Raw genomic sequence first — 24,573 nt, forward strand, 5'->3', positions numbered from 1 at the left:
TAAAAAAATCACTTGAGTCCTGATCTTTCCCTAAAATAAAGAACTTCTGTTTAATTACTTTTAAATGACAAAATAAGAGCAAGTTATCTCCATTATATCCTTATAAGTCTCCAGTGAGTTAATTAAAAAATTCTGTTTTTGTTTAAGATAGCCTAGTGGGAGACAAAACAAAGGGTTTATAGCACTAAGGAGTGCAATTAAAACAGGAGGCATTCACAACATGGCTACTGATTTCTTTTGCAAATACTCTTTATTCAGTGCATTGAATATCAGCAGAAAGCACTGAGAACTGAATATGGGTTCAGGCACTGTTAGCTTCATTTTTATCATTTGCATATGGGTGAGAAAAGAAAATAAAACACTTTCTCTAGAGACAGAGGATGGCTGCATCATTTTTTTTTGTGCATCATATTTTCTTGATTTCTTTCTCTGATTTTCAAATACTAAAAATCGTAAAATATTTTTATTTTTAAAATTAATTAAAAATCTAAAATATTTAAATTATTAAACATGCAAAATATTATTTCCTACAGCACCCCATGCTTCTTAATAATACAATGTTTGGTTATCTCTTTTGCCAACAGGACTGATTGAGAACAGGTACAGCGAAGCAAAGGGAGATGAAATCCTATGTTGCAAGGGGGCTTCCAGGGGACTTCCTCACGATCGGTGGCTTGGTATTCCTTCTGCCTCATTGTTCTGCGTTTAGATATCAAGTAACTGTGGAGGCTCTGTTGTAAGTCTATGTAGCAATGAGAGAATTTTGGCTACTGGTGACTTTCCTGCGGTGGGTTTTACCCATTACTTCCACATGGCTTTGGTTCTGGTGCTGGGTGGCAGGATGACTCAATGGCCTACACGAGAAAATGAACCTCGCAAATGAGAGCCTGGTTCAGAATTCCATTGGATTGGGTATTTTGCAATACAGAACCAATAACTTATTTTTTTATGAGGCCAGGATACAGGGGTACTCTTAAATATTAATGATCTTCCAGAGTTCACAGTAGCAAGATTTCAGATATAACAGAGTCCTAGCCAAGGAGGGCGTTGTTATCTTCATTGTCTTAATGGACTGGGATTATTATTCTCTCCTCCTCTCTCTCGCACTCTCTCTCTTTTTTTAATAAAAAATCCTCTCCCTCTCTATGCTGGTCAGGGACCCACGTAACTATAACTTTTATATTACCTTTCTTACCATGCTATACTGTTATCAGTTATTTCTTTCTTCCTCCTAGACCCAAGTCTCTCTTTAATACGAAATATTTTATAATACCCTCTTTATTATATTTAGATAAAAATTCATAAAAATATTTACGCATCATTTTGAAGACAAAAGTCAATATAATGTCCTGCCCTGACTATATTATGAAGGACAAATAAAAAGAAATTTATAATAAAGTGATACATGTATCATTACACACATGATGTTCAGACAGGAGACATCTTTATGAACGAGTCAGATATCTGCCTCTCCTTTTGATGAATAAGGTTGGGTACGAGAGGAACAACATGATCCGAAGCTATTCTGTTCAAGAAGAGGGAATTAGATTAGAGGTCTACATGGATACTAGAATAAGAACTAGAGTTAAGATATATAACGGACTATACTTTTATGGGAAGGATGGAAACAACCTTTATTAAAATAAAGATAACATGTTAAGACAAATTTTAGATGTTCTAGGGGAGAAAGTTAGGAAGTGTTAGACTCTCACAAATGAGCATGGATATTTTCACAAATGACTTCCTTATAGAGGAGAGTAGGGTCAAAATAATTCTCCACTAGGACAAGATAAAGGTAGGGTTGAAATACCACAGAGAACGTTTATCCTATCTTAAAGCTCCATCACACGCTGCAGCAAGCATTCATTCTCCAGTCATTCAAGAGGTCCTGGAGAACATATAGGCAATGGGGAATTGAAGCCAAATTGGAAAAAGGAATATCACACTATTGCCTTCATAGAAGTTGGGTGGTAGACAGGGGTGGAGAGTGGAAGAGCAAGGTTACAAAAGCAACAGGCCACCCCCAATAAAGAAATTATTATATAATCGTCACAACGTAGATTTTTTAAATGACTGTTCTCCTAAACCTTTTAAGGGCCCAAAATACAAAGTATTTATAAAACAACCTCTGTTAATGAAATTCAGTGAGACCCTTATGTTTCATGTTTCTCTTCTGATTTAATGGTAATTATTTTTTAAGATCTTTTACACCTCCGCCTTTATTCATCTTTAATTTGTTCTGTGGCTTTTGAAGTAATTCCACCTCACTAACATTATTTTCAACTAAATATTTCATTCAATACCTGGAATAATGCATAAACAGAATTTTTCAATGGTTTTAAGAGAATATACTTATGCCATTTAACTTCCCCTGTACAAATTATCAGGCTTATGCAGAACTTCTTGTAAAACCTTTTAGTATTATTATGCATGAAGATATTATTGATTTCCATTTGGCCTGGAGGGAAAGACTGACGTCAGGTCACGTGCGTGAGATTCCTTTATGCTGGGCTGAGTAGCACATCACAGGACAGTTTACTCTGTGCCGATCATCTGGAAAACCAAAGAGGTCCCCATGCATTTCCACACCACTCGGTGGCAGGCAAAGTGACCATGGTTGAGGACCCTTGTTCTACTGTCAACACATTTTCAAAATATTTGCTGACTGAATTTGCTCATTGAGTATCAGTGGGCAAAGGAAGAGTGAAGACCCCTCCTGGCAGAGGTCTTCCTCCTCTAAGGTCCTCTTCAGGTGCACAGCGATCCCGCTGAACTGCTAAGTCTGAAACTGCCACTCCTATGTTGACAGCTTTTCCTTGAGTCCTCATCATGCCCAGAACAGGATAACGCCCGTGTGTTTTTGACGTGATGTACACGATCCCCAGGACCAGGACCCTTTCTATCTGTCCAGGCTCTTCTCCAGATACTTTGCACCTTTTGCCAAAGGATGAGTACCAACCTTCTTAGAGCTGCCTCTGTGTCTCTGGGGACATTATCCCCTCAGGTGGCCACCTGCTATGGATGGCTATTTCATAGATGTGCCAAGTTTCAGCTCCCAGGTCATCTCTCTGGAAAAACATGTCTCCCAGGAAGCTAAACCTGACCCATCAGACCAGAGTAAACGTTTCCTAACCTCTGGAGTCCCACAGTGTCTTGCATAAATTTCTAGACACACTTCTCAGATGAATCAGAGATCTGTTTGTTTGTCTTCGTCCTACTATCCTGACCCCACAGCCCATCACTATATTATAAACTTTCCAAAGGTATGGACCACACCTATTGATTTTTGTATTTTTAGCAAAAATGTGTTCAATCCCGTGCATGCACACATATGTGCCCTCTGTCTTGCTCAGTACACCCAAAATACATTTTGTGAAGTGAATTAAAATAGTTGATTCTAGTATCATTTATTTAACAAGTATCCCAAAATACTCTGTGGCACATACCTCAACCTTGACAAAACAACATCTTATTTGTCTAATCTAAACTTGATTAATTTATGACGCATTTTGAATGGTTCCAAGTATTTTGCTGGGCACATGGAGTTGTCAGTGCGCTAAAGAGTTGGTGCTACAGCTCAAAATTTAACCACATAATGAATTAACATGAGGATTTGGTAATAGGACAACCTAAAAAGATTTCTGACTAATAGCGAACCAAATTAAGCATAGGGGGATCAAACTTAACTATGTAAGCAGACCAAACTGATGGTTCTGCTGTTAAATTTATTTTTTAATGAAATGTTAATTTTAAATAAAACTGCTTTTCTAATAACCTATGAGTGTCTCATGTCAGTGAAATGCAATTTCCATTAAGGAGAAGTATATCAAATACCTCCCTAGAGTTCATAACTTTTATCTCAAGAAAAAAGGATATTTATCAGTATATTCTCTGAGATAAAATTTTCCTGGTATGATTTTCTTTTCTTTTTTTTTTGGTATGATTTTCAACTTATGTTACCTATTTTCTCTACCTAGGCGACTTTTTTTTCCCTACAGGAATAAAGTGAAAAAATATCTAGCAGTGAGTACTAGAAGAAAGACGTATCCAGTAATAGTGAATTTTCTGATGAACACACTGGGAAGCTGGATATTAAATAATAAGAAAACTATCTTTACAAGTCTCAATGAATGAACGATTCTCAATGAAATAACTACTCAGTATATTTGTTATGCACTAGGCTTTTCTCTATTCACAAGTGGAACATAAACTTGGTGGAGTTTTTTTTTTTTTTTTTTTTTTTTGTTTTGTTTTTTTAGCTAATCCTTATTCGGTGCATTACATGGAAACCAGCTTGACAAATGGCTTGAGGCTGTGGTCTCATGATGTCAGCATCATAATGATTTATTCACTTGGGGATGAAAATGATCCAAGATACTGTCCCCAACTTCATTACACAAAAGGAAAGGGAAATGCTCTATTAAGAGTTTGAGCTAAGTTGCTTCTTTAGGGGCAATTTTAGATATTAAATTAGAACAGAAGACATGAATTTCTTTTCATACATGAATCCAGCCAGGTATAATGTGGTCCTGCGGTACCAGTGAAGGTAGACTTGAATTTATTTTTTATTTTTATTTTTTAAAAGATTTTATTTATTCATGAGAGGCAGAGGGAGAGAGAGAGAGAGAGAGAGGCAGAGACACAGGCAGAGGGAGAAGCAGGCTCCATGCAGGGAGCCTGATGTGGGACTCGATCCCGGGACTCCAGGATCACGCCCTGGGCTGAAGGTGGCGCTAAACCGCTGAGCCACCCCGGCTGCCCGGTAGACTTGAATTTAAGTGAATTATCTTATGGTTCTAAAGAGCTTATTAGAGGACTTTAGTCTTTACAAGTTAATTAGCATCCACTTGACACTAAAATCAGAAATATGACCAAAAAATATATAACAAATAACACTCTGTTTACTTACAGAACTTTAAGACTGTGAAGGCCAGCGAATGCTCCCTTGGGAATGTATGTCAAAGCGTTTCCGGCAAGACGTCTGTGGGTTTCAAGGGAGAGGAGAGACAGTGAGCAGAGTTCTCTTCATGTGGAATTCATTTAGTTGTCAAGAAATGCAATAGAATTTTGTTCAAATCACAAACGCCAAAGATAACTGTAAAAAACTTTGTCTTGTCATATTCCGTGAAAAGTTTCTGTAAATTTCTAATAAAAAAACTGGCAAAAGAGATGCCTGCAAAGGCGTATAATACATGACATATCGGACAATAAATCATTTACTAGCTTAGACTATATGCATAGTTTTCCTTTCTAAAAAATTTTTTTTATTTTTTTATTTTTATTTATTTTATTTTATTTTATTTTTTTCTAAAAACTTTTATACAGAAGTTAGCAACACATTAATATCCTTCAAAAATTGTATCGTCCAAATGTGATGGTCACATGATTTTTACAATTAACCTCTATAAGCATAAGTAACATAAGAGTATTTCTGTTGCAATTATCTCACAAAATACCCAACTTTCTTACTTAGGTTGGCAAATAAGAATGTAGACTATCACTGTTTCTTTTCCCCAAACCCTATCGGAAAAGGGTAGAGTAGCTTAATTACCGGTGTGATTGAGCGACACCTTAAAAAGTGAAAAACAATAAAGCGTGTTTAGTATGAAAGACATTAACATGGTTTATGTAATGGAAGGTTTTGACATCATGAACTGGTAAAACTTAAAAAGCCTATAATGCTTTTCTGAGTGGGAAACAGTCAGGTGGCAACATATGCAAAAAAGATGGGCAAGGTATGGCCCCCAGAGCATCCGATTCAGTCCTTTCTCAAAGTCCCATCGAAGCCATAACCTTGGGTATTCGATGGTCCCACAAGATGGAAAATCCAACACCACCACCACAGTGACTCAGGAGAGCACAGGACCTTTTACGGAGCTGATCACACTGGAGAGGGGCGGGTAACACTGGGAATCAAGACACCCCTGTGTTTTCTTGATGGAGATGGAGATGGAGGTAGAGGGTGGAGGGGCCCACCTGACTGACGCTTATTCCTGAAGGGCTTAACAGCTTCACATTCATATTTTGATATTATCTCCAAATGAGACAGAACTCAGTTCTGCTGAGTTCCCCTGATGGGACTGAAATGGTCCCCTGACCATTGGGCATGCGCCTTCCAATCAGCATCCTGTGCGGGTCCACACGCTAATAGTGAACTCTGAGCATTTTTTAAAAAAGATTTTATTTATTGAGAGATTTATTTATTTATTTATTTATTTATTTATTTATTTATTTATTTATGAGAGACCCAGAAACAGAGGCAGAGACCCAGGCAAAGGGAGAAGCAGGTTCATGTGGGGAGCCCAATGCAGGACTCGCTCCCGGGACCCTGGGGTCACGCCCTGGGCGGAAGGCAAGTGCCCAGTCGCTGAGCCACCTAGGGGCCCCTAAACTCTGAGGATTGACGTAAGTAGGATCCCATACACAGAACTTCTGAATGGTGCTTTTCGTACGTGCATTAGGAAGCATGATTTGTTCCATCCAAGTCAAATCGACTTGAAATGAGAATAGATCACAATTGTTGCCATCTCGCTCTAGCTGTCAAGTATGTTTGTATTTCTAAGTTTCATTTCCTCCCTGATCCCACGAAAGATGGAGATAATGTAGCTACTCAGGTCCCCCTAGCTCTGGAACTCTGGTTTCTCCAACTCGTCTTGGGTTCACCTGTTTTCCCTTATGTTAACCAATCTAGTCATGTCGAGACGCGGACAGCTTTCACAGCGTGCTCCCCTGCCTTCCGTGTGGTGGCCACGGGAGTCTTTCTCAAACCCGACATGAATTGACTGGCTTGGAAGAGAATCGAGAAAAAAAAAAAAAACCCCAAAGTACAACAACCACAGACTGAATTTTCTACTCTAGTAAAAGTACCATTTTATGGGGATCCCTGGGTGGTGCAGCGGTTTGGCGCCTGCCTTTGGCCCAGGGCGTGATCCTGGGGACCCGGGATCGAATCCCACGTCGGGCTCCCGGTGCATGGAGCCTGCTTCTCCCTCTGCCTGTGTCTCTGCCTCTCTCTCTCTCTCTGTGTGACTATCATAAAAAAAAAAAAGTACCATTTTATGAAAGCTTTGTTTCGAAATATGTTGGTGGAACTGGCTTGCGGGGAAGAAAGTGATTTCCTCCTGCCTGTGGTCAGAAGAGTGTGAGGGCCGCCAGCGCAGAGCACGGTGAAGGCTTCCACTGCGTGTCGGTGACGTGGGAGTCAGCCAATATGTAACCGGGTTGGGTCCACGGGTGTTTTGCTTGTTTCCTATGAGGTTGTCTTTCTAGAACACCCCTTGAGGCTCCCAGGCTGGCCTCCAGCCGGCCTCCCACATTGGATCCCCCACCCCCACTCATCCTGCGTCCGCTGGTGGTCTTTGGGTCACCAACTCTGACCGTATCACTGCCCTGCTCAGCATCCTTCACCGGTTCCCAAGCCAGATGGAAAGGAAGGCCGCATCCTCAGCCGCCCCCGCCATCCAGGGCCTGAGCTGGGTGCTGGAGTGCGCACACCCAAGGCTCCCTGGCCTCAGCATCCCCCCCCCCCCCCGGCCCCTTGCTCTCCCTGCCCGGCCCTCTCGGCGATTGCATCCCTTCGCTTTCCAAGCTTGACGGGCAACCTGCCCTTGGCCTGGCCCTGCTTTGGGGGCACTTTGTGCCTCTCTAGTGGGTTCGCTGGCCACCTCGCATCCGGTGTGCACTTGTCCCGTCACAGACGTGACACCGGCTATTCCCTACGGGTGGGAATCCTGTGGTCCGGGGTAGGCCCTTGTGCAGCGCCTGGCCCCGAAGGGGCTGCCCCATACATCAGAGTGGACACCACCAGCTGTCCCCTGCCTCCGTCGCCCCCTCCTTCCAGAAGAGCTGCCTGTACCCAGAGCTTAGTGGACTGTCCGGTCACCCGGCTCGAGACCACACCTGCCGGCCTTCCTTGCAGCTGCGCCGGGCTGTGAGCAGAGCGCCGTGGGGGGGATCCTGGGTCACCCCCGAGAGAGGCTGCTTGTCCTCCGCTCTGCCTGACGGGGAGCTCCTGTGGGCAGCGCTGGCCTGGAGAGCCCTCCGAGGAAGGCGCGGCAAGGACAGGGAAGCGCAAGTGGCCCTGGGCCCCCGAGGGCTTCACGGGGCACAGCCGCCTGGCCCCCAAGTTAGATTACTCAGCTGGCGAGGCCGGTTGGCCTCCCCTGTCACAGACCTTTCTAGATGCCGGGCTCGAGGGACCACGTTTGCAGCTAGTGTTCCGACTGCGGCGTCATCGCCTCGCTTGACCTGCCTTGGTCCTTGCATGGTGGCTGGCAGCCGCACTCCAAGCTCTCTGGGGCACTGCTGTCGCTGTGCTCCCAACAGCCATGCTAGGGCAGGGGGACATGGCCTTCCCCTTCCTTCTGGCAGCCTGTGCCTGCGCTGTGGGGTGCTGGGGACACCGGAGGGGGGCCAGATGTGCCCGGCTCTGACCCCGGCAGGTGTGCCCGGCCTGGCTCCCACCAGGTGCGCCCGGCCCTGACCCTGTCAGGTGCGCCCAGCCCAGGCCCCGCCAGGTGCACCCCACCCGGACCCCGCCAGGTATGCCCAGCTCTGACCCCACCAGGTGCGCCAGGCCCGGACCCCGCCAGGTGCGCCTGGCCCAGGCCCTGCCAGCCTCCTTGCTAACGGGCCACGCAGTCGTTGGTGACGCCACAGCAACATGCCACATGAGACCCACTCCAAGAAACCCACCAGGGCAGGGGGCTGGAGAGCAGCGTGCAGGGCAGCGAGCTAGTATTTCAGCCCTGAGGTGGCACGGGAGCCTCTCGGCGGGGACGGCGTTTCAGCGGATGTCTGAGCCACGCGGGCCCCTGGGTGAGGGCAGCAGTTGTGCAAAGGCCCTGAGCGGGGACTACAGGGAGGCCCGCACAGCCGGAGAGGGGTGACAGATGGAGACAAGGGCAGGGGCGACTTGGAGAGGTGCCCGGGCCTACCTCCTGCAGGGCTCTGGCGGCCACGGCCCAGGAGAGGGCATGTCATCAGATCTGGGCTTTAGGTGGTTTAGTTTTTGAAGATTTTATTTCTTCATTTGAGAGGAGGGGGAGAGCGAGTGAGCAGCGGAGGGGCAGAGGTGGAGGCAGCAGCAGGCTCCCTGCGGAGCCCGGAGCCCGAGGCTGGCCTGCACCCCGGGGCCCCGGACATCACCTGAGCCGAAGGCCGCCGCTTACCTGACAGAGCCCCAGGAGCCCCGCATCTGTGCCTTAAACTGGTCCTTCTGCCAGGAGCTTTTAAAGGCAAGAGTGGAGTGGAAGTGTGTGTGTGTGGGTGACCAGAGCAGGTCAGGTGGGGGCGCTGGCGCAGGCATGTGGGGCAGGAGACAGGGAGGCCCAGCCAGCAGCCTCCGAGGGTCGGGGTGAAACACAGGCTGCCCCAGAAGAAGAGCGCTTTCTGTTTATGGCCATAGCGTAGGTCACTCACGTCGGCCGGCTACCCCACGTGCTGGTGCAGCCTGCTAAGGAGCTGTGTGTGGGTGGGAGCTGGTTACAGATCGAGGGCCCACTCCGGCTTGGCTGGTGACATGTGACTTGACCAGTCATACTGAGCTGACAGATAATGGTCATTTCATCCCAAGGTCCCTAACTGTCCCTGCTCGCGGCCCGAACCTCAATGGTACCTTTCTGAGTCCAGGGCAGAGCTTTCAAACGTGGGGTCGGCTCCTGGGCCACCAACGTCACCAGGGTCATCACCATCATCAGCGTCGCCTTGATGGTTCCTGAGACGCAGACGTTGGAGATGAAAGGGAGGGAGTCCAAACTTTTTATTTACTTATCTTGTTAGTTGAAATCGTTGTCAGGCCAAATACCTTCCTATCACTTCCCACGCATCGTTTCTATTTCCTGGGCGAGGGCTGCGGAGCCCAAGTCTGCATCCACAACTAACCCGTGGACCCGGGAACCTGTGCTTCCGGGGAGCTCGTCCTAAAGGGATTCACGGGGCGCTGTTAGCTACCTGCTGGGCTGCTGCAAGGCCCAGCTCACTGACAAAAACAACCATTGACGGCAATCACTGGGTCCCCCTCTGGTTTCTTCACCATGTGGGATGCTCTCAGGAACTCTAAAATCAAATACATATAAACCATAGAGGAAAGAAGGCTTTCAAACAAATACACGGATAATGAGAACTGTACACACATCTTTCCTGGGATGATTTGAACTAACAAATCTCCGGCAACTGTTCCAGCCCCAGAGACCCACATACCATTGGTCTGAGAGTTTTTTTTTTTTTTTTCCTATTTCTAAAATTATTTCATGGGAATATCTCTTCCATCATCTTCATTTCTATACTAAGATACCACTTAATAAGGAAGACTTTTTATATATTTTTTTATATGGCATAAAAAACGTTTTTATTCCTAAAGATACTGCTCCAGATATAAGATTCATATTGTCCCTCTATTGTTAGTTTTACTGACAAGAGTCAGATGCTTGGGGACTCCTGGGTGGCTCAGCGGTTTAGCATCTGCCTGCGGCCCAGGGCATGACCCCGGGGTCCCAGGATCGAGTCCCACGTTGGCCTCCCTGCATGGAGCCTGCTTCTCCCTCTGCCTGTGTCTCTACCTCTCTCTCTCTCTGTGTGTCTCTCATGAATAAATAAATAAAATCTTAAAAAAAAAGTCAGATGCTTAACTGGCTGAACCACTCAGGTGCCCCTATGTAACATTTTAAAATTTTATTTACTTATTAATCAGTTTATTATTATTATTTTCCTTTGTAACATTTTTTAAAAAGACTTTTTATTTATTTTGGAGAGAGGGAGGGAGGAGGAGCAAGGGTGCATTGAAGGAGGGGAGAGGGAGAGAATTTTTAAGCAGACAAGCCCGATCTGGGGCTCAACCCCAGGACCCTGAGATCATGATCTGAGCTGAGACCAAGAATCTCACACTTAAACTGACTGAGCCACCCAGGTGCTGCCCTCCCCGTGTAACATTTTCATTTTCCCTTACTTCATAGCAGGACGTAGATCAGAGATTATTATAGTCCATATTTTGTAGGTAAAGATACCAAAGCTCAGAAAGGTTTTATGTAAAATGGAAACCATTGTCCTTTGCCCCGTTTTACTTACACGTAATGTAGTCTTGTGTTAGGGAGCACAGCAGTTATGTAGCAGCAGGGCTACTTAAATAATCAGAGCAGGATGAGCTTGAATATGATAACCCTTATGATTTAAAAGAAGACATTTCTGGGGCGTCTGGGGGTCTCAGTCCATTAAATGTCAGACTCCTGGTTTTTGGTTCAGGTCATGATCTCAGGGTTATGAGATCGAGTTCTGAGTCGGGCTCTGTGTGGGGAGTCTGCTTGAGATTTTCTCTCTCCCTCTCCTTCTGCTCCTATACACCACCCTCTCTAAAAATAAATAAATAAATAAATAAACAATTTAATAAATTAATAAATTAATTAAAAGAAGACATTTCTGACTACTTTGTAAATTCATGCTTCGCTCCTAGAAATTACTGCTTTATTTTCCAATTTTTTTTTTACAGAATACATGAGACCTGGACAGCACACATGCCATCCTTGCAAAATTAATTTGTTCTAGAAATTTGGTGACGGCTAAGATCAGGCTTGATGGTAGTAGTTGCCCCCACTCTTCCCGTTCTGAAGCTCTGGATGACACCTGCTGATTTCCAGTGTTCTGGTACTGTTTTCCTTCTCTGTGATTTTCTGATATCAGTTTCCAGTGACTCTGTTACTGTTTCTAAACGTCTTTTCATTCTTCTGGGTTGTGATCAATAATTGTAGTTAAACTATCACTTAAAATAGTTTCCTATTCCTGCATCATGCATCAAAATATTCTCATGTGAAAAAGTTCTTCTATAATAAAATTAGCAAGAACTGTAATAATTTTGTAATTGATGACTTTCAAAAGACAAAGTGATGAAAACAAACCTCACAGTCAATTCAGATTGGCCATTCATGATTCAACTCTATGGATTAAGTGCTCTTCTTGCTTTTGGGGCCACCCCGTCCATTGATGAGTGTGGCTTTGGGTTGTCCTTAAAGGAGCCAAGTGTCTGGATGATGAAGAGTTAGACATAAATAGGATGAAACTCTTAATGAGACGTCATCTACTCATCTTATCTCTGCTGGATGTAATGCATCACCTTTGTAATTGACCAAGCTCACCGTGGTGGGTTTTCTTTTCTAAGATGTCCACGCTACTCAGAAGGGCCCAGATGCTTAGACATTAACCCACTGGTATTCATCTTTGGTAAGGTTTGCTGAAGCTTATTTAGCAGTCTTGGATGCAAGGACCATGAAATCCTATTAACTCTTTTTCTTCCCATTGGAAGAAATAAGTGTCTTTCCTAATATGCTTCAAGAAATTGTGATTTTCAAAAAAATATGGTTTCCATCCCTCCTCCTCCATAAATTAAGCATATCCCATTGGTCAAGTCCAGTCAAAAATCGTTCTTTTTTTCTGTGTATTTGTGAGCTATCCATTTTGTTTTCATTATTAGGATAAAAATATTCAGATTTCAAGTTTCAAAGGCTAAGACCACTGGAGTGAATAAATGAACTCTTCAGGGTAACAGAGAATAATACTTCAGAGGGCATAAAGTCCTATGGTTTCTTTAATCACAGACTAGTAAAGTTCAATATTAACTTCTTTGTGAGGTTTCCCTTAATTACTTCAGTCCACAGTCAACTTTCGTGTAGGACATATTTTATGTCTATGAAGGTTCATTTTCTACCTTTTTATTTGCAGTTTACCCCATTGGATTATAGATTCCTAAGGTCAGGAATCTTACTGCTCCCACAGAGCAGGTAGCCGAATCAATAAGTATTGATGGATCATTTGATCTTGTTTCTAAAGACAGTTGGCCATTGTGCTACAGTTGCTTCCAGTCTGGCATAACTATTCCAAGATGTCTGGTCAGTCACATAACTAGACCAGAAACAGCTGAAGGATATTCCTTCGTTATGTATCAAATTTAAATTCAGCAATTTCTTTGAGTACTTAAAATTTTTTTTAAAATTTATTTGAGAGAGATAGAGAGCACGAGCAGAGGGAGGGGCAGAGGGACAAACAGACTCTCCACTGAGCAGAAAGCCCAGTGCAGGGCTCAATTCCAGGAACCTGAGACCATGACCTGAACCAAAGGCAGACAGATGCTTAACCAACTGAGCCACCCAGGTGCCCTTCCTGTGAGTACTTCCAATATGTCACATACAGTGCTTTGCAGCGTAAAAGTAGTATCTACCTCTTATTAGTCAATTCATAAGCGCCAGGCACAATGTTAAGTACTTTCCATATATTGTTCTATTTAATTGTTATAAAATCATATTAAACAACATGACTATTCCCCTTTTACAGAGGGGAAAATGAGCCTAAGAGAGGTTATTTGCTCGCACTCACATAGAAAAGTTTACACAAGAGAATTTGGTTCATCATAGCATTTTGGCTCAAAAATTTGAGTTTTTAACCATTACTTTGGCTAAAAGTAGGGTGCTCCGGAACTTAGGTTGGTCAGGAAAAATCCATCTAAAACAGGAAGAACACAAGGACACAAATATCTGCATCACTGTGGTTTAGGCCAGAAGAAAACCGTACTCACTGTTCTTACTCAGATTCCTTGATGGCCCTCCAGATCTTTGCAACCTTGTTGCTCTCACCACTATCACTGGCGGTCTCTCTTTCTTCTCGCTAGCTCTCTTTTAATTCTCATCCTCCAAACATAGATGGTCCTCAAGTTTCTGTCCTTACATCTTTTCTTTTTTCTCTGTCTAGTGGTGCTCAAACTTTAGTGTGTATTGTCATCTCCTGAGAAGCCACAAAAAATTCAGATCCCCAGGCCTCAACCCAGATTTAGTGAATCAAGAGTTTCTAAGGGGAAGGATTCAGGGATCTGTATTAGCCCAGGTGATTTTAATATGGGTGAGGGCCACACTGGGAAACACAGAGCCTATACCTTCTCTCAAGGTTCTCATCTGCCCCAGCACCTTCAAAAATCACTTCTTCTTCTTCTTCTTCTTCTTCTTCTTCTTCTTCTTCTTCTTCTTCTTCTTCTTCTTCTTCTTCTCTTCTCCTTCTCCTTCTCCTTCCTCTTCTCCTTCTTCTTCTCCTTCTTCTTCTCCTTCTTCCTCTTCTTCTTCTCCTTCTTTCTTCTTCTTTCTTCTTCTTCTTTTGTTTTTTAGAGGAAGAGAGAGGGGTGGAGAAGAGCAGAAGGAGACGGAGAGAGAGAGAATCCTAAGCAGGCTCCTCACCCAGCATGGGGCTTGATCTTACAACCCTGAGATCATGACCTGAGCCAAAATCAATAGACGCTTAACTGACTTAGCCACCCAGGTGGCCCCCAAATCACCTCTTTGTAAACAACTCTCTAGTCATTATTTCTGGAACACAGTCACCATGCTCAAGACTCACATTCCAACTGTGTTAATGACATCTCCATTTGGATGTCCTACACGTATCAAAACAAGACATCCCCTGCCTCCAAAATATCAGTTGGTGCCCTTGATTGAATTCCCTGTTTCACTGACTACCTCTCACGAGTCTTCTGGCATCTAGTCTCATAACTTTACTCACAATCATCTCTCACCTTCGGACTTCCATTTGACCCCCTTATCAATCAACTGATGAGTCCCTGACTGTCTTCCTGCACTGTGATGCTTCCATATATCCCAGTGGGTCTCAGCCCACCTGTAGAGCTTTAAAAAAATTCTGTCTGAGTTCCCACTGAGACCCATTATAGCAGAATCTCTGGGAATAAGTCCCAGTAATTAGTAGTTTTAAAAATGCTCCAGATGATACTAATGCATATGCGAAGATGGGAAACTCTGAAATAGTTCTCTCAGTATAATATTGATAAGATCAACAAAAGGCCTTTATGGTTTCCATTCCCAGAAACTATGATTCATTTATTACTTGTTGGAGAATTAGGAGAGGTGATTATTTAATGGATTTTAATAGTTATCCAGAAGAGACAGTAGGAACCTGAACTATGTGGTGATAAAATCGAGCAAACGAATGGGAAAGACAGTTGTGGAATTGTGGGTTCTGGATCTTGGAAATTGGCGGATACTGGGGGTGAGAGAAAGAATTACAGAACAAAAGGAGTGACAGACACAGTGATCACAAATTTGGGTAAGAATGCTGATGGCAAGCAGGAAAGGCAAGAGAAAAAGCTTGTTGGGGGGACTGGACGAGGAAATCTGGTTCTGCACTTGTTAGGTTTTAAAGTATTGGTAGGCTAGGTGGAAGAATCACTTGGCAGATGATTCTCAAAATGTGGACCCTAGACTAGTAGTACCAGCATCCCCTGAGAATGTGATATAAATGCAAATTCTTGACATCTTCCCCTCCCACGTCCAACTTGGTGAAGAAATGCTGTGTTGGGTCTCAGTGATGGGTTTAGCAAGCACTCCAGAAGATACTGATCTCACTAGAATTCAAGAACCCCTGGCCTAGAGTAATGGTCCTCAAATTTATCATGAATCAAAATCACCTAAAGAGCTTATTAAAGGCAGTTTCCTGGGCCCAATCCCAGAATTTCTGATTCACTAGGTTGGAATGGGGCACAGGATTTGCATTTCTAACAAGTCCACGGAAGGTGCCAATACTGCAGGTCCAGGGACCATGCTTTGAGAACCACTGGTGCAGCAGTCAAAGACAAAAGAAATATTGATTTGGTGGTCATCTATCTTAACAAAAATAGTTCAACTCTTGGGTTTCTTTCCAGACAACTGCAGTTGTTTCCTAATGGGACTATAGCCTCCTATCAGGTTCCTCTGCTTCTATAATTCCCCAATCTCTTCTGCATACAGAAATCAGAGAAATCTTCTAAAATCATAAATCCTATTGCTTCACTAGCTCTACACAGCCCTCCAACGGTTTTCCGCTGCTCTTATTTGAATTCTATACGTAGCCTGATTGGTCGTGCATGATCTCGTCTTTGCTTCTCCAACCTCATCCTGTGTCAATCCCCCTGCCTCTGACTATGTTTCAGCCCTGATGACCTTATTCCATGCCCACTGACATGTTATGTTCTTTCTTATCTCAAGACCTCTACTTACACTACTCTTTTGCCAGACACATTCTATTCCAGCCCTTAGGACCACCAATGTCCTTTCATTCTCCTGATCTCCTGATCTCAGTTTAGATGTCATCTTCTTAGAGATACTTTCCACTCCTTGTCCTCTCTTGTTAGTTATTCTCCACCTGTGTTTGTGTTCTTTCTCACTCTTGATACAAATAGCATAGGTGCTGGTTTCCTCACTGAGTATATCTGTCTCCGACTAAACTGTGAGCTCCCCTGGGTTGGGGACCTGTTGAATGAGCGGGTGAACCATAGCAACTCTTCTCTGTTACATTCCTGGTGGCTCCATAAAGATGTATTCAATGAATGAACTGAAAAGTACCTGAGAAAGGAAACAATGAAACAAACTGCAATGATCTGGGGAACACCTACATTTTATAGGAGTTGGGAGTGGAGGGGAAAGGATGCTAAAGAGAAAAAGAAGAGGAGCCAGAGAGGTAGGGCACTTACAGAACCCTGCCAAAAATGTCATAACAAAAGGTACATACACGTGTGCACACACCCGGGGACAGCTCCCTAAATGTCTATCTCTAGCTATATGGGTAGATATTCGGAAGAGAACCAAAATAACTGCCATGAAATAACATTAGAGAAAAAGAATTTCAAAGAGGCAGCATTTTTCATCATTTGCCAGACCTACGAAGACAAGGGACTGAACACTGTGACAAAGCCAAGGGGCAGGAAGATTACTCACGGGCATGAAGGTGTTTCCACTTTACTAACACAACCAGTATGTGAATTACAGTTTACCAAAGTTCTTTCATCATCATTTCATTTGATCCTTAGGAAAAAAAATCTCAAAAGACAAGCAGGACAGCTCTCAGCACTTTCAGCAACATGATGAGGAAGCAGAAGTAACAAGCATAGATTGTGCTTTCAGGAAGTTTGGTGGTATTTCTCATTACACATTTCATCTGCAATAATCGGTATCTACTATTTATGTAGAGATTCTTCAAGGCCAACCATAATATGAGCAAATAGTTCCAGGGAACAATAGTAACTTAAAAACAGACATCCCTAGAGCTTCTCATGTTTCCTTGACGGCTAAATCGAGTATTTGATTCCAATAGCATTAGAATCTGGAAAGATTTTAAAATACTCCTCAGAAACAAAGGCCTTCAAACGCACTGTTTAAAATGGTAACAGTTCATTTTCCCCTCTCGTTTCACCAGCCTACCAACCTAAGTTTGATAGGACTCGTAGATGTCTGCCCTAGGCATGCTCTCCCATTAGCTCTTCTCATCTAAATACACTCTGAGGGCTCAAATGTAGGATCTTTTATTTGTCCAAAGAGCGAACATGAAGACAAGTCCCTGGTAGAACCGAATCAACAGAACCAAGAATCAACAGAACCAACACTGTTGGAGAGAAATGCAATGAGTGCACGGATTGTCCCAATGTGGTTAAGGGTCATCCCGCCCTGATCCTGTAAACCCTTTAGAGCTCACAGCTTGAAACAACTTTTCCATCCCAAGTCCTGGATCCCCGAGTGGCCGCACAATCAGGCTCAGGAAATAGGAAAGAGGGAGGTTAGAATCTTCCCGAAGGTGCTCCCATTTTACTAATACAGCTCAGGGCATGAATTAGAGTCTAGCAAAGTTCTCTCATCATCATTTCATTCGATTCTCAGAGACATCTCAAGACGCAGGCAGGTAGCTCTCACCGCTACCCCCGCAGGTCCAGCGGGGCTAACTGGATTATCAGCCAGGGAATGGCAGAGACAGGACAAGAGTCCTGCGTGTTGCCTCTAAATACTGTGCTTTTTCTCTCTACACAGCGCAGCCTTGCCACACTCATACGATTTTTGGTTTTTGCTTTTGTTTCCGGAAGGAAAAGGCTCTCCTCCTCTTTGCCACAACAGGACATTTGGCCTGTGCATGTTTGGTCACCATGCAGAGTGAGGAAAAGGAATAACAAACGATAAACAGGACATGAGTGTGCCAACACACGTGGCACAGGTAGGAAGCATTCCAGAATGTCCCGAGGAAGGGGAGACCATGAATGGTGATCGCTTTTATTCTTCTTAAACACTTGCTTCAGGCAGTCTCTTTCTCCAGTGATTGTAATAGCCGTGTATTTCTAAATGCGGAGCCAGTGAGTGCCTTTAGGACTTTCTGGATTCTTAGAGGAGTTTATTTATTTCATTTATTTATTTATTTAATTTTTATTTATTTATGATAGTCACACAGAGAGAGAGAGGGGGCAGAGACACAGGCAGAGGGAGAAGCAGGCTCCATGCACTAGGAGCCTGACGTGGGATTCGATCCGGGGTCTCCAGGATCGCGCCCTGGGCCAAAGGCAGGCACTAAACCTCTGCGCCACCCAGAGATCCCTCTTAGAGGAGTTTAAACTGTGACACCTTTGTCAAGCTCCGGGGACGGATGAGGGATGAATCACTGTCTCTTTTTCATTCCTCCACAAATGCACAGGCAGAGAATATGACAGACCGATCATTACCAAACTCAGTTTAACACAACATTTTAAAGGATTCAACTGTGCAAACTGCTGTTCTAGGCCCTGTTAGGGGAGAGAAATGCACGGACAAACCATGTGCAATTCCTGACCCTCCCTCAACTTTGTGAGGGTAGCTCCGAAGGTGGGTTTGAATCTTAGCCCTGACACTTAACCATCGCATGATCTGGAACTGGTTCCTTATTTTCTCTGTTCATCATTTCTTAAAAAGAAAAAAGAAAAAAGAAAAAGAAATCTACGTTTATGGGCATGATCTGGAACCAGTTCCTTATTTTCTCTGTTCATCATTTCTTAAAACAAAACAAACTACGTTTATGGGGCTGTTAGGAGGGTTTATTTATTTTATTTTTATTTTTTATAAAGACTTTATTTATTTATTCATGAGAGACACACACAGAGAGAGGCAGAGACACAGGCAGAGGGAAAAGCAGGCTCCATGCAAGGAGCCTGATACGGGACTCGATCCCGGGACCCCGGGGTCACGCCTTGGGCCAAAGGCAGATGCTAAACTGCTGACCCCCCAGGGATCTCCTGTTAGTAAGGTTTAGTGGGAAAACGTGTATATAGTGTTTTGAACAGTTCCCGGTACAGAGTAAACTACTATTTGTTGTCCTTATAATATAACATGTCATTATTTTGAAGCTCTTACACTCTGGAAGAGAAGAGAGACTTAAGCACAGCTAAGTCTGATAGGAATGATCAGCAATCTAACTGAGGCATAATCGCAACGCTCTGCAAAACAGGTGCTTTCTCGTTATGGTTTGTTTTGTTTTAAAGACAACACCCTAAAATTAGCCTTGGGAACAAAGGAATAAACCAAGGGGAGTTGAGCATTTCTCCAGGTTCTATGAATACTATGCCCTTCTGCCACGAAATGAAAAACGATGTCTTCGAAACATCAGTCAGATGCAACACAGGATTATATATGAGAAAGCGGTCTAGCTTTTGAATTCCGCAAGTCAGCCAGCTCAGCAGAGGGAATTCCAGAACAGAATGAAAAAACTAGAATGAATAGCCCTTTAAGGGTCCCTGCGATTTCTGAAATTCCGTGATTCCACGGTCGACACACTTAATGGACTTTCCAGATATAAAACTAAGACAATACAGAAAAATATCTTTTTCAAATGGTAGTCCCCTCCCTCTTTTTTTTTTTTTTTAAATTTTTCTTCCTTGAGTTTTCTCAATTACCTTTTGAAAAACCGGCCTTGGAACAGAATTAACGTTTACTTCATGAAGAAAGAGGAGTTATTTTGAATGAGTTGGGTCGAGGAGGGAGGAACTCTGCTGAACAAAGTCCTTGGGGAAGTGAATGGTTTATTGATTCAGTTCGTGGTCTACAGTTGAGGTGCATGTTGACTCAGGACTCAGGCCTGTGCCATCGCGGGGCGTGAGGAAATTTAAGAGGAAAGCAGAGCAAATGCACACCTTCGAAATACGGGCTGGGAGGGTGTAAATGGGACTAAGCATCATGTATTAATTACAGTGAGGAAGGGAGGATGGGAAGGATGGAAATCAGGAGAAAACCTTACTTGAAATTTGCTACAGGTAACCTTTAGAAATATTGGCTAGTGTCTATCCCATCCGTTGTTTTTTTCCTAAGGCAGCTAACTGTTCATGTGTCCTGTTTTCTCAGTATTCATTCACGCGTGGGTTCATCCAGCAAAAATATGCTGGTTATTTATAACATCCAAGCCTTGACCAAGATGAGGAGGACTTGGCCCTGACCAAGGTTACTCTTCAGCGATGGAAATCGCCAGAGAGAAAAGAGAAGAGGGGCGAAGGGGAGCCTGGACAACCCCGAGCGAAAACACACAAATGATACAAACTTGCTGGACAGTCTCATCATCTGAGCCCTCCCCCGGCCCCCACCATATCCCTGGATAATAATCTGGGCAGATATTCAACTGATTTCAGTAGTAAAACAACAGCACTTGCTAAAAATACAAGGCCATCAAAAATACAGATGAAACCCTAAGGGGGGAGACTTGAGAATACCCTCCTCCTGAAAAGGTGGACATAGTGTCATGTGGTTAAGATGGAACATTCCACCCACTTCCCACGGTGGATCACGCAGCACTTGCACCATTACAATCACTCCCCAGATTGGACCCTGACTCCCGGATTTATGAAATAAGTATTTTCTTTTTTTTTTTTTTGTTTTTTTTTTGAAATAAGTATTTTCAAAAGAGGTCGTTGCCTCCACACAACTCCTTTAATCAGCAGTGGGAGGACTGACTCGGGCCATGGTGCCAAGCTTTCTTCGCGGCGCCTGCGACTGCATGGGGCTCCCTCGGCCTCCCTCACTCCAAAGGGTAAGAGGATCATATGAACTTTTAAATGCAGATTTTTGGACTATACAGTTCTTTTTCATCTTCTGGCAAGTGATTACGAGACTCAATCAAGATTTTTCTGTGTATCATTAGCTAATTTTAGCTTCCTCCCTTTTTATTTACTTATTTATTTATTTTTTGCAGTGACTTTGGGAGAGCCCGGCCTCAAGTCCTCTGTGGCTTTCACGTCTTTCTGCTCAAGCCTTGAGGGCAGCTCAATTAGGGAGTCGGAAAATAGTGATTAAAAGTGATTAGGCCGCGACGATTCGGTGCCATGGAGTGTGGACTCCGTCCTCTCCGTCACAACCCGAACCGAGCAGCAGTTTTTGGTTTTGATTATAGCTTTACTTGCTTTTTTTTTTTTTTTAATAAACATGAGCTGGTATTCAAACTTTTAATATCCTGCTGCTTAACTCTTTCCAAAGAGACATCCAGCGCTCTTAAACAGCTTTTGTTTTAAAATTTTAATTTGTTTGGCCGGGTCTCACCTTAGAAAGTTGTAGCCTCGTGGTAAACTCTTGTATAAGTTGATTTCCAGAATCAGAGGCAATTCTTTTTTTCTTTCCTCCCCTCCCAACTAAGTGTTTCCTCATGTGCCAAGATTGTTGGTGCTGACAGCTTTTTTTTTTTCTTTTTTTTTGCTTGTTTTCTCGGGCCTTGGTCCGTCTGGTCCCCCAGCAAGTGCGAGGCAGTACTTACAGCTCCTCCAGGAAGCGGAGACGGGCCAGGGCGCTCGGGGGCAGCTGGCTGATGTTGTTCATACTGAGGTCCCTGGAGAGGAAGGACAGACAGCACGTGAGGGGTTGCGAGCGCCACTGCGGGGAAGTCCAGCCGCTTGCTGCACACGCTTTCAAGCAAACCAGCCAAACCACCCCACTCCTCTGCTTGCCAGGTGAGCTGCTACTTTGCCTCTGAAGCACAGCCTCCCCACAGCCCCGTGCATCCCGGGTGCCCTGCGCCACAGTAGAGGAACTGCAAAGGATCCAGACTGTTCCCGGGCATGGTTGTCCCACCCCGTGTTTTTTTTTTTTTTAATATTTTATTTATTTATTCATGAGAGACAGAGAGAGAGAGAGAGAGAGAGAGAGAGGCAGAGACACAGGCAGAGGGAGAAGCAGACTCCCTGCACGGAGCCCGACGTGGGCCTCGATCCCGGGTCTCTAAGATCAGGCCCTGGGCTAAAGGCAGGTGCTCCACCGCTGAGTCACCCAGGGGTCCCCCCACCCCGTGTTTGAAATGACATGAGGCAGACAGCAGAGGGACCAGGCGTAACTCGGGCCGGGACAGAACCCAACGTTGCATCTTGCTCTGAATTTGGCCACAAAGAGCAACGTCTTCAGCATACATCTCTGCAAGGCTACAAGCACCTTGTACAAACCACTGTTTTGATTCAAGGAAACTTAAAAAAACAAAACAAAACAAGACAAAACAAAACAAAAAAAAGGCCTATTCCCTCCTTCTAACATGTTCCCTTTGCAGGTTCTCGGATTGCATTAAATACGTGAAATGAACCATAAAACAAGGGTGTAATGTGATCCTGCTCCGTAGCACACTTCCTGCTGGGCCGGCACAGTAGTTCCTGGCACAGGAAACAAGCCACTTTGGGCAGAACTCAATCAATTTTTGTTTTAAGGGAAACGCCGTGTAATTAGATTTTATTCTGTTTTTTATGTTTCTATTTCTTTACTGTCTCCCGCATAACCCCACAGCATGGTTGACATCTGCCATCTGTATTGCAGAGGACAAAAGACCTACGGTGGTGGGACAGATTGTCATCAAGACCGGCTAAGACTTTATGCAACAGTCAGCAGAAGGTTGACTTAAAAAAAAAAAAAAAGTCCTCCTTGCTCAAACCTGAAGATTCAGATTATATTCAGGATTCATTATGATCTCAGGTCAGGTGTACAAACTTAAAACTTTGCTCAGGATAAGACAATGGGCTTTTTATTAATTATTTAAAAATGTACTCAATTGGCATAGGACATGGTATTAATTTTCGGCATCCGACGTGATGAAGTGATATATGTCTATACTGCAAAACGATTACTGCACTAAGTTAAGCTAACATCCATCACCGCACATTTTTTCTTGCGATGAGAACTCTTAAGATTTACTCTCGTAGCAACTTTCAAATAAACAACCCAGAATTATTAACTATATTCGTCCTGCTGTACCTTATATCCCCCGAAATTTGTTTCTCATATAATTGGAAGTTTGTATCTTTTGACCACCTTCACCTATTTCACCCATGAGCTTTAAAAAAAATCCGAATTATTCCTGTTATTTAAGTGGCCACCCCCATAGCGTCTGACCAGCTGATGTCAGTATGGATTGCTTGGTTCCTTTATCAAATATTAACTTTTTAAAAAAATATATTTTTATTTATTTGAGAGAGAGAGAGAGCAAGAACATGAGCAGGGCGGAGGGAGAAGCAGACTCCCCGAGGAGCTGGAAGCTAGACGTGGGACTTGATCCAGGAACCCCCGGGATCACGAACTGAGCTGAAGGCAGACGCTTAACCAACTGGGCCACGCAGGAGTCCTTAAATATTAACTTTTAATCATTGATGGAAAGAATTGAGGGATCGATCATTTACTCTTTAACAAGTCAGCAATATACAGGGAGATAAATTATTCAGTTTAAATGTTTCAGATGTATGCTTAAAAAATTATAAATTTTATTATCTGCTACTGAGCAGTTTATAGCTGAGCAAAATGCTATATTCTCAAGCGCAAACTAAACCATGCCAAAAATACACACTGAAAAAACCCTTATGTTTCCTTCCGTTTATTACAAATCGGGGTGATTTTCGGTCGAGGTAAGAGTGCCAAATAATTGATTAGCAATTTAAATTTGTCATGCAGATATTGCCATGTAGTAGCAAAGGTGTAATAGTTCACTGAACAGACATGGATTAAACTACTCAATGAAGTTTCTGGATTCCTCACGTGGATGTACAATCCCTGCGACGCCTAGAGAGATCTCAGGTGCTCACTTATGTCTCGTTGACAGCCCACTTACGTCCTAAAAGAATCAAGGGGGTTTGCTTTGGGAGCACGTTGATTAGCAACCCTGATCAAACCAGTTCCAACGTCAAGGCAGCTGGTAGGGCTGGCACTAAGTTTCCTGGCCTCTTGGGTTTGCCTGCGTGATGTGCAAATGAGTTTGGGACAACCTTCGCTCTTGTCTATATGCAGAAAGCTCTAACTAGAGCAAGGGAATTAAATGTTAAGGAGATTCATAAACATTCCATGTTGTTTTGACTTATTATCCTATTTCAGGTTCCTGGCAGTGCAGCTTATATAAGCCTTCGCTCCCAGGGTTTCCCCTGGAACAAGCGTGTAGTGTCTTGGGTTTGAATCCTGACTCTCCCCCTTCACAAGCTGCGTGGTCTTGGGAGAATTAATGTCCGCGTGGCAGTCTTCCTTGTATTTAAACTCAAGTGTCCCTGGATGAGTAGTTTATGCTATTAGAGTATTGCTAGCTGTTTCCAGTCAAAAGAGTGACTTGTTTCTTAAAGAGTGTGTCCCCTTCCCAAAACGATTTAGTAACGTCTCTGTGTTACCTGATGCTGGCGGTTCCTCTCAGAAAATGAGCAAATGCTGCTAAACTGTCCCTTTACCACTATTTTCTAAGACATGTTTTCTTTTTTAAAGATTTAATTAATTAATTAATTTATGTATTTATTTGGGAGACAGCAAGTGGGGAAGGCGAGTGGGAGAGAATCTGAAG

At 43.7% G+C, this 24,573-nt stretch overlaps 1 protein-coding gene across 1 annotated transcript in view; it reads right to left on the reverse strand.

The window, feature by feature from the left end:
• Positions 1 to 24,573, reverse strand: part of LGR5 (leucine rich repeat containing G protein-coupled receptor 5) — a 126,979-nt gene that overhangs the window by 48,467 nt on the left and 53,939 nt on the right. Inside the window, exons 2-3 of the mRNA XM_041756320.1 lie at positions 21,541 to 21,612; positions 4,910 to 4,981 (exon numbers count right to left, since the gene is read on the reverse strand). Coding sequence (XP_041612254.1) covers positions 4,910 to 4,981; positions 21,541 to 21,612 — 144 coding nt within the window. The remainder of the gene's footprint in view (positions 1 to 4,909; positions 4,982 to 21,540; positions 21,613 to 24,573) is intronic.

The sequence above is a fragment of the Vulpes lagopus genome, chromosome 5 (genome assembly GCF_018345385.1).
Source record: "Vulpes lagopus strain Blue_001 chromosome 5, ASM1834538v1, whole genome shotgun sequence".
Lineage (NCBI taxonomy): Eukaryota > Metazoa > Chordata > Mammalia > Carnivora > Canidae > Vulpes > Vulpes lagopus.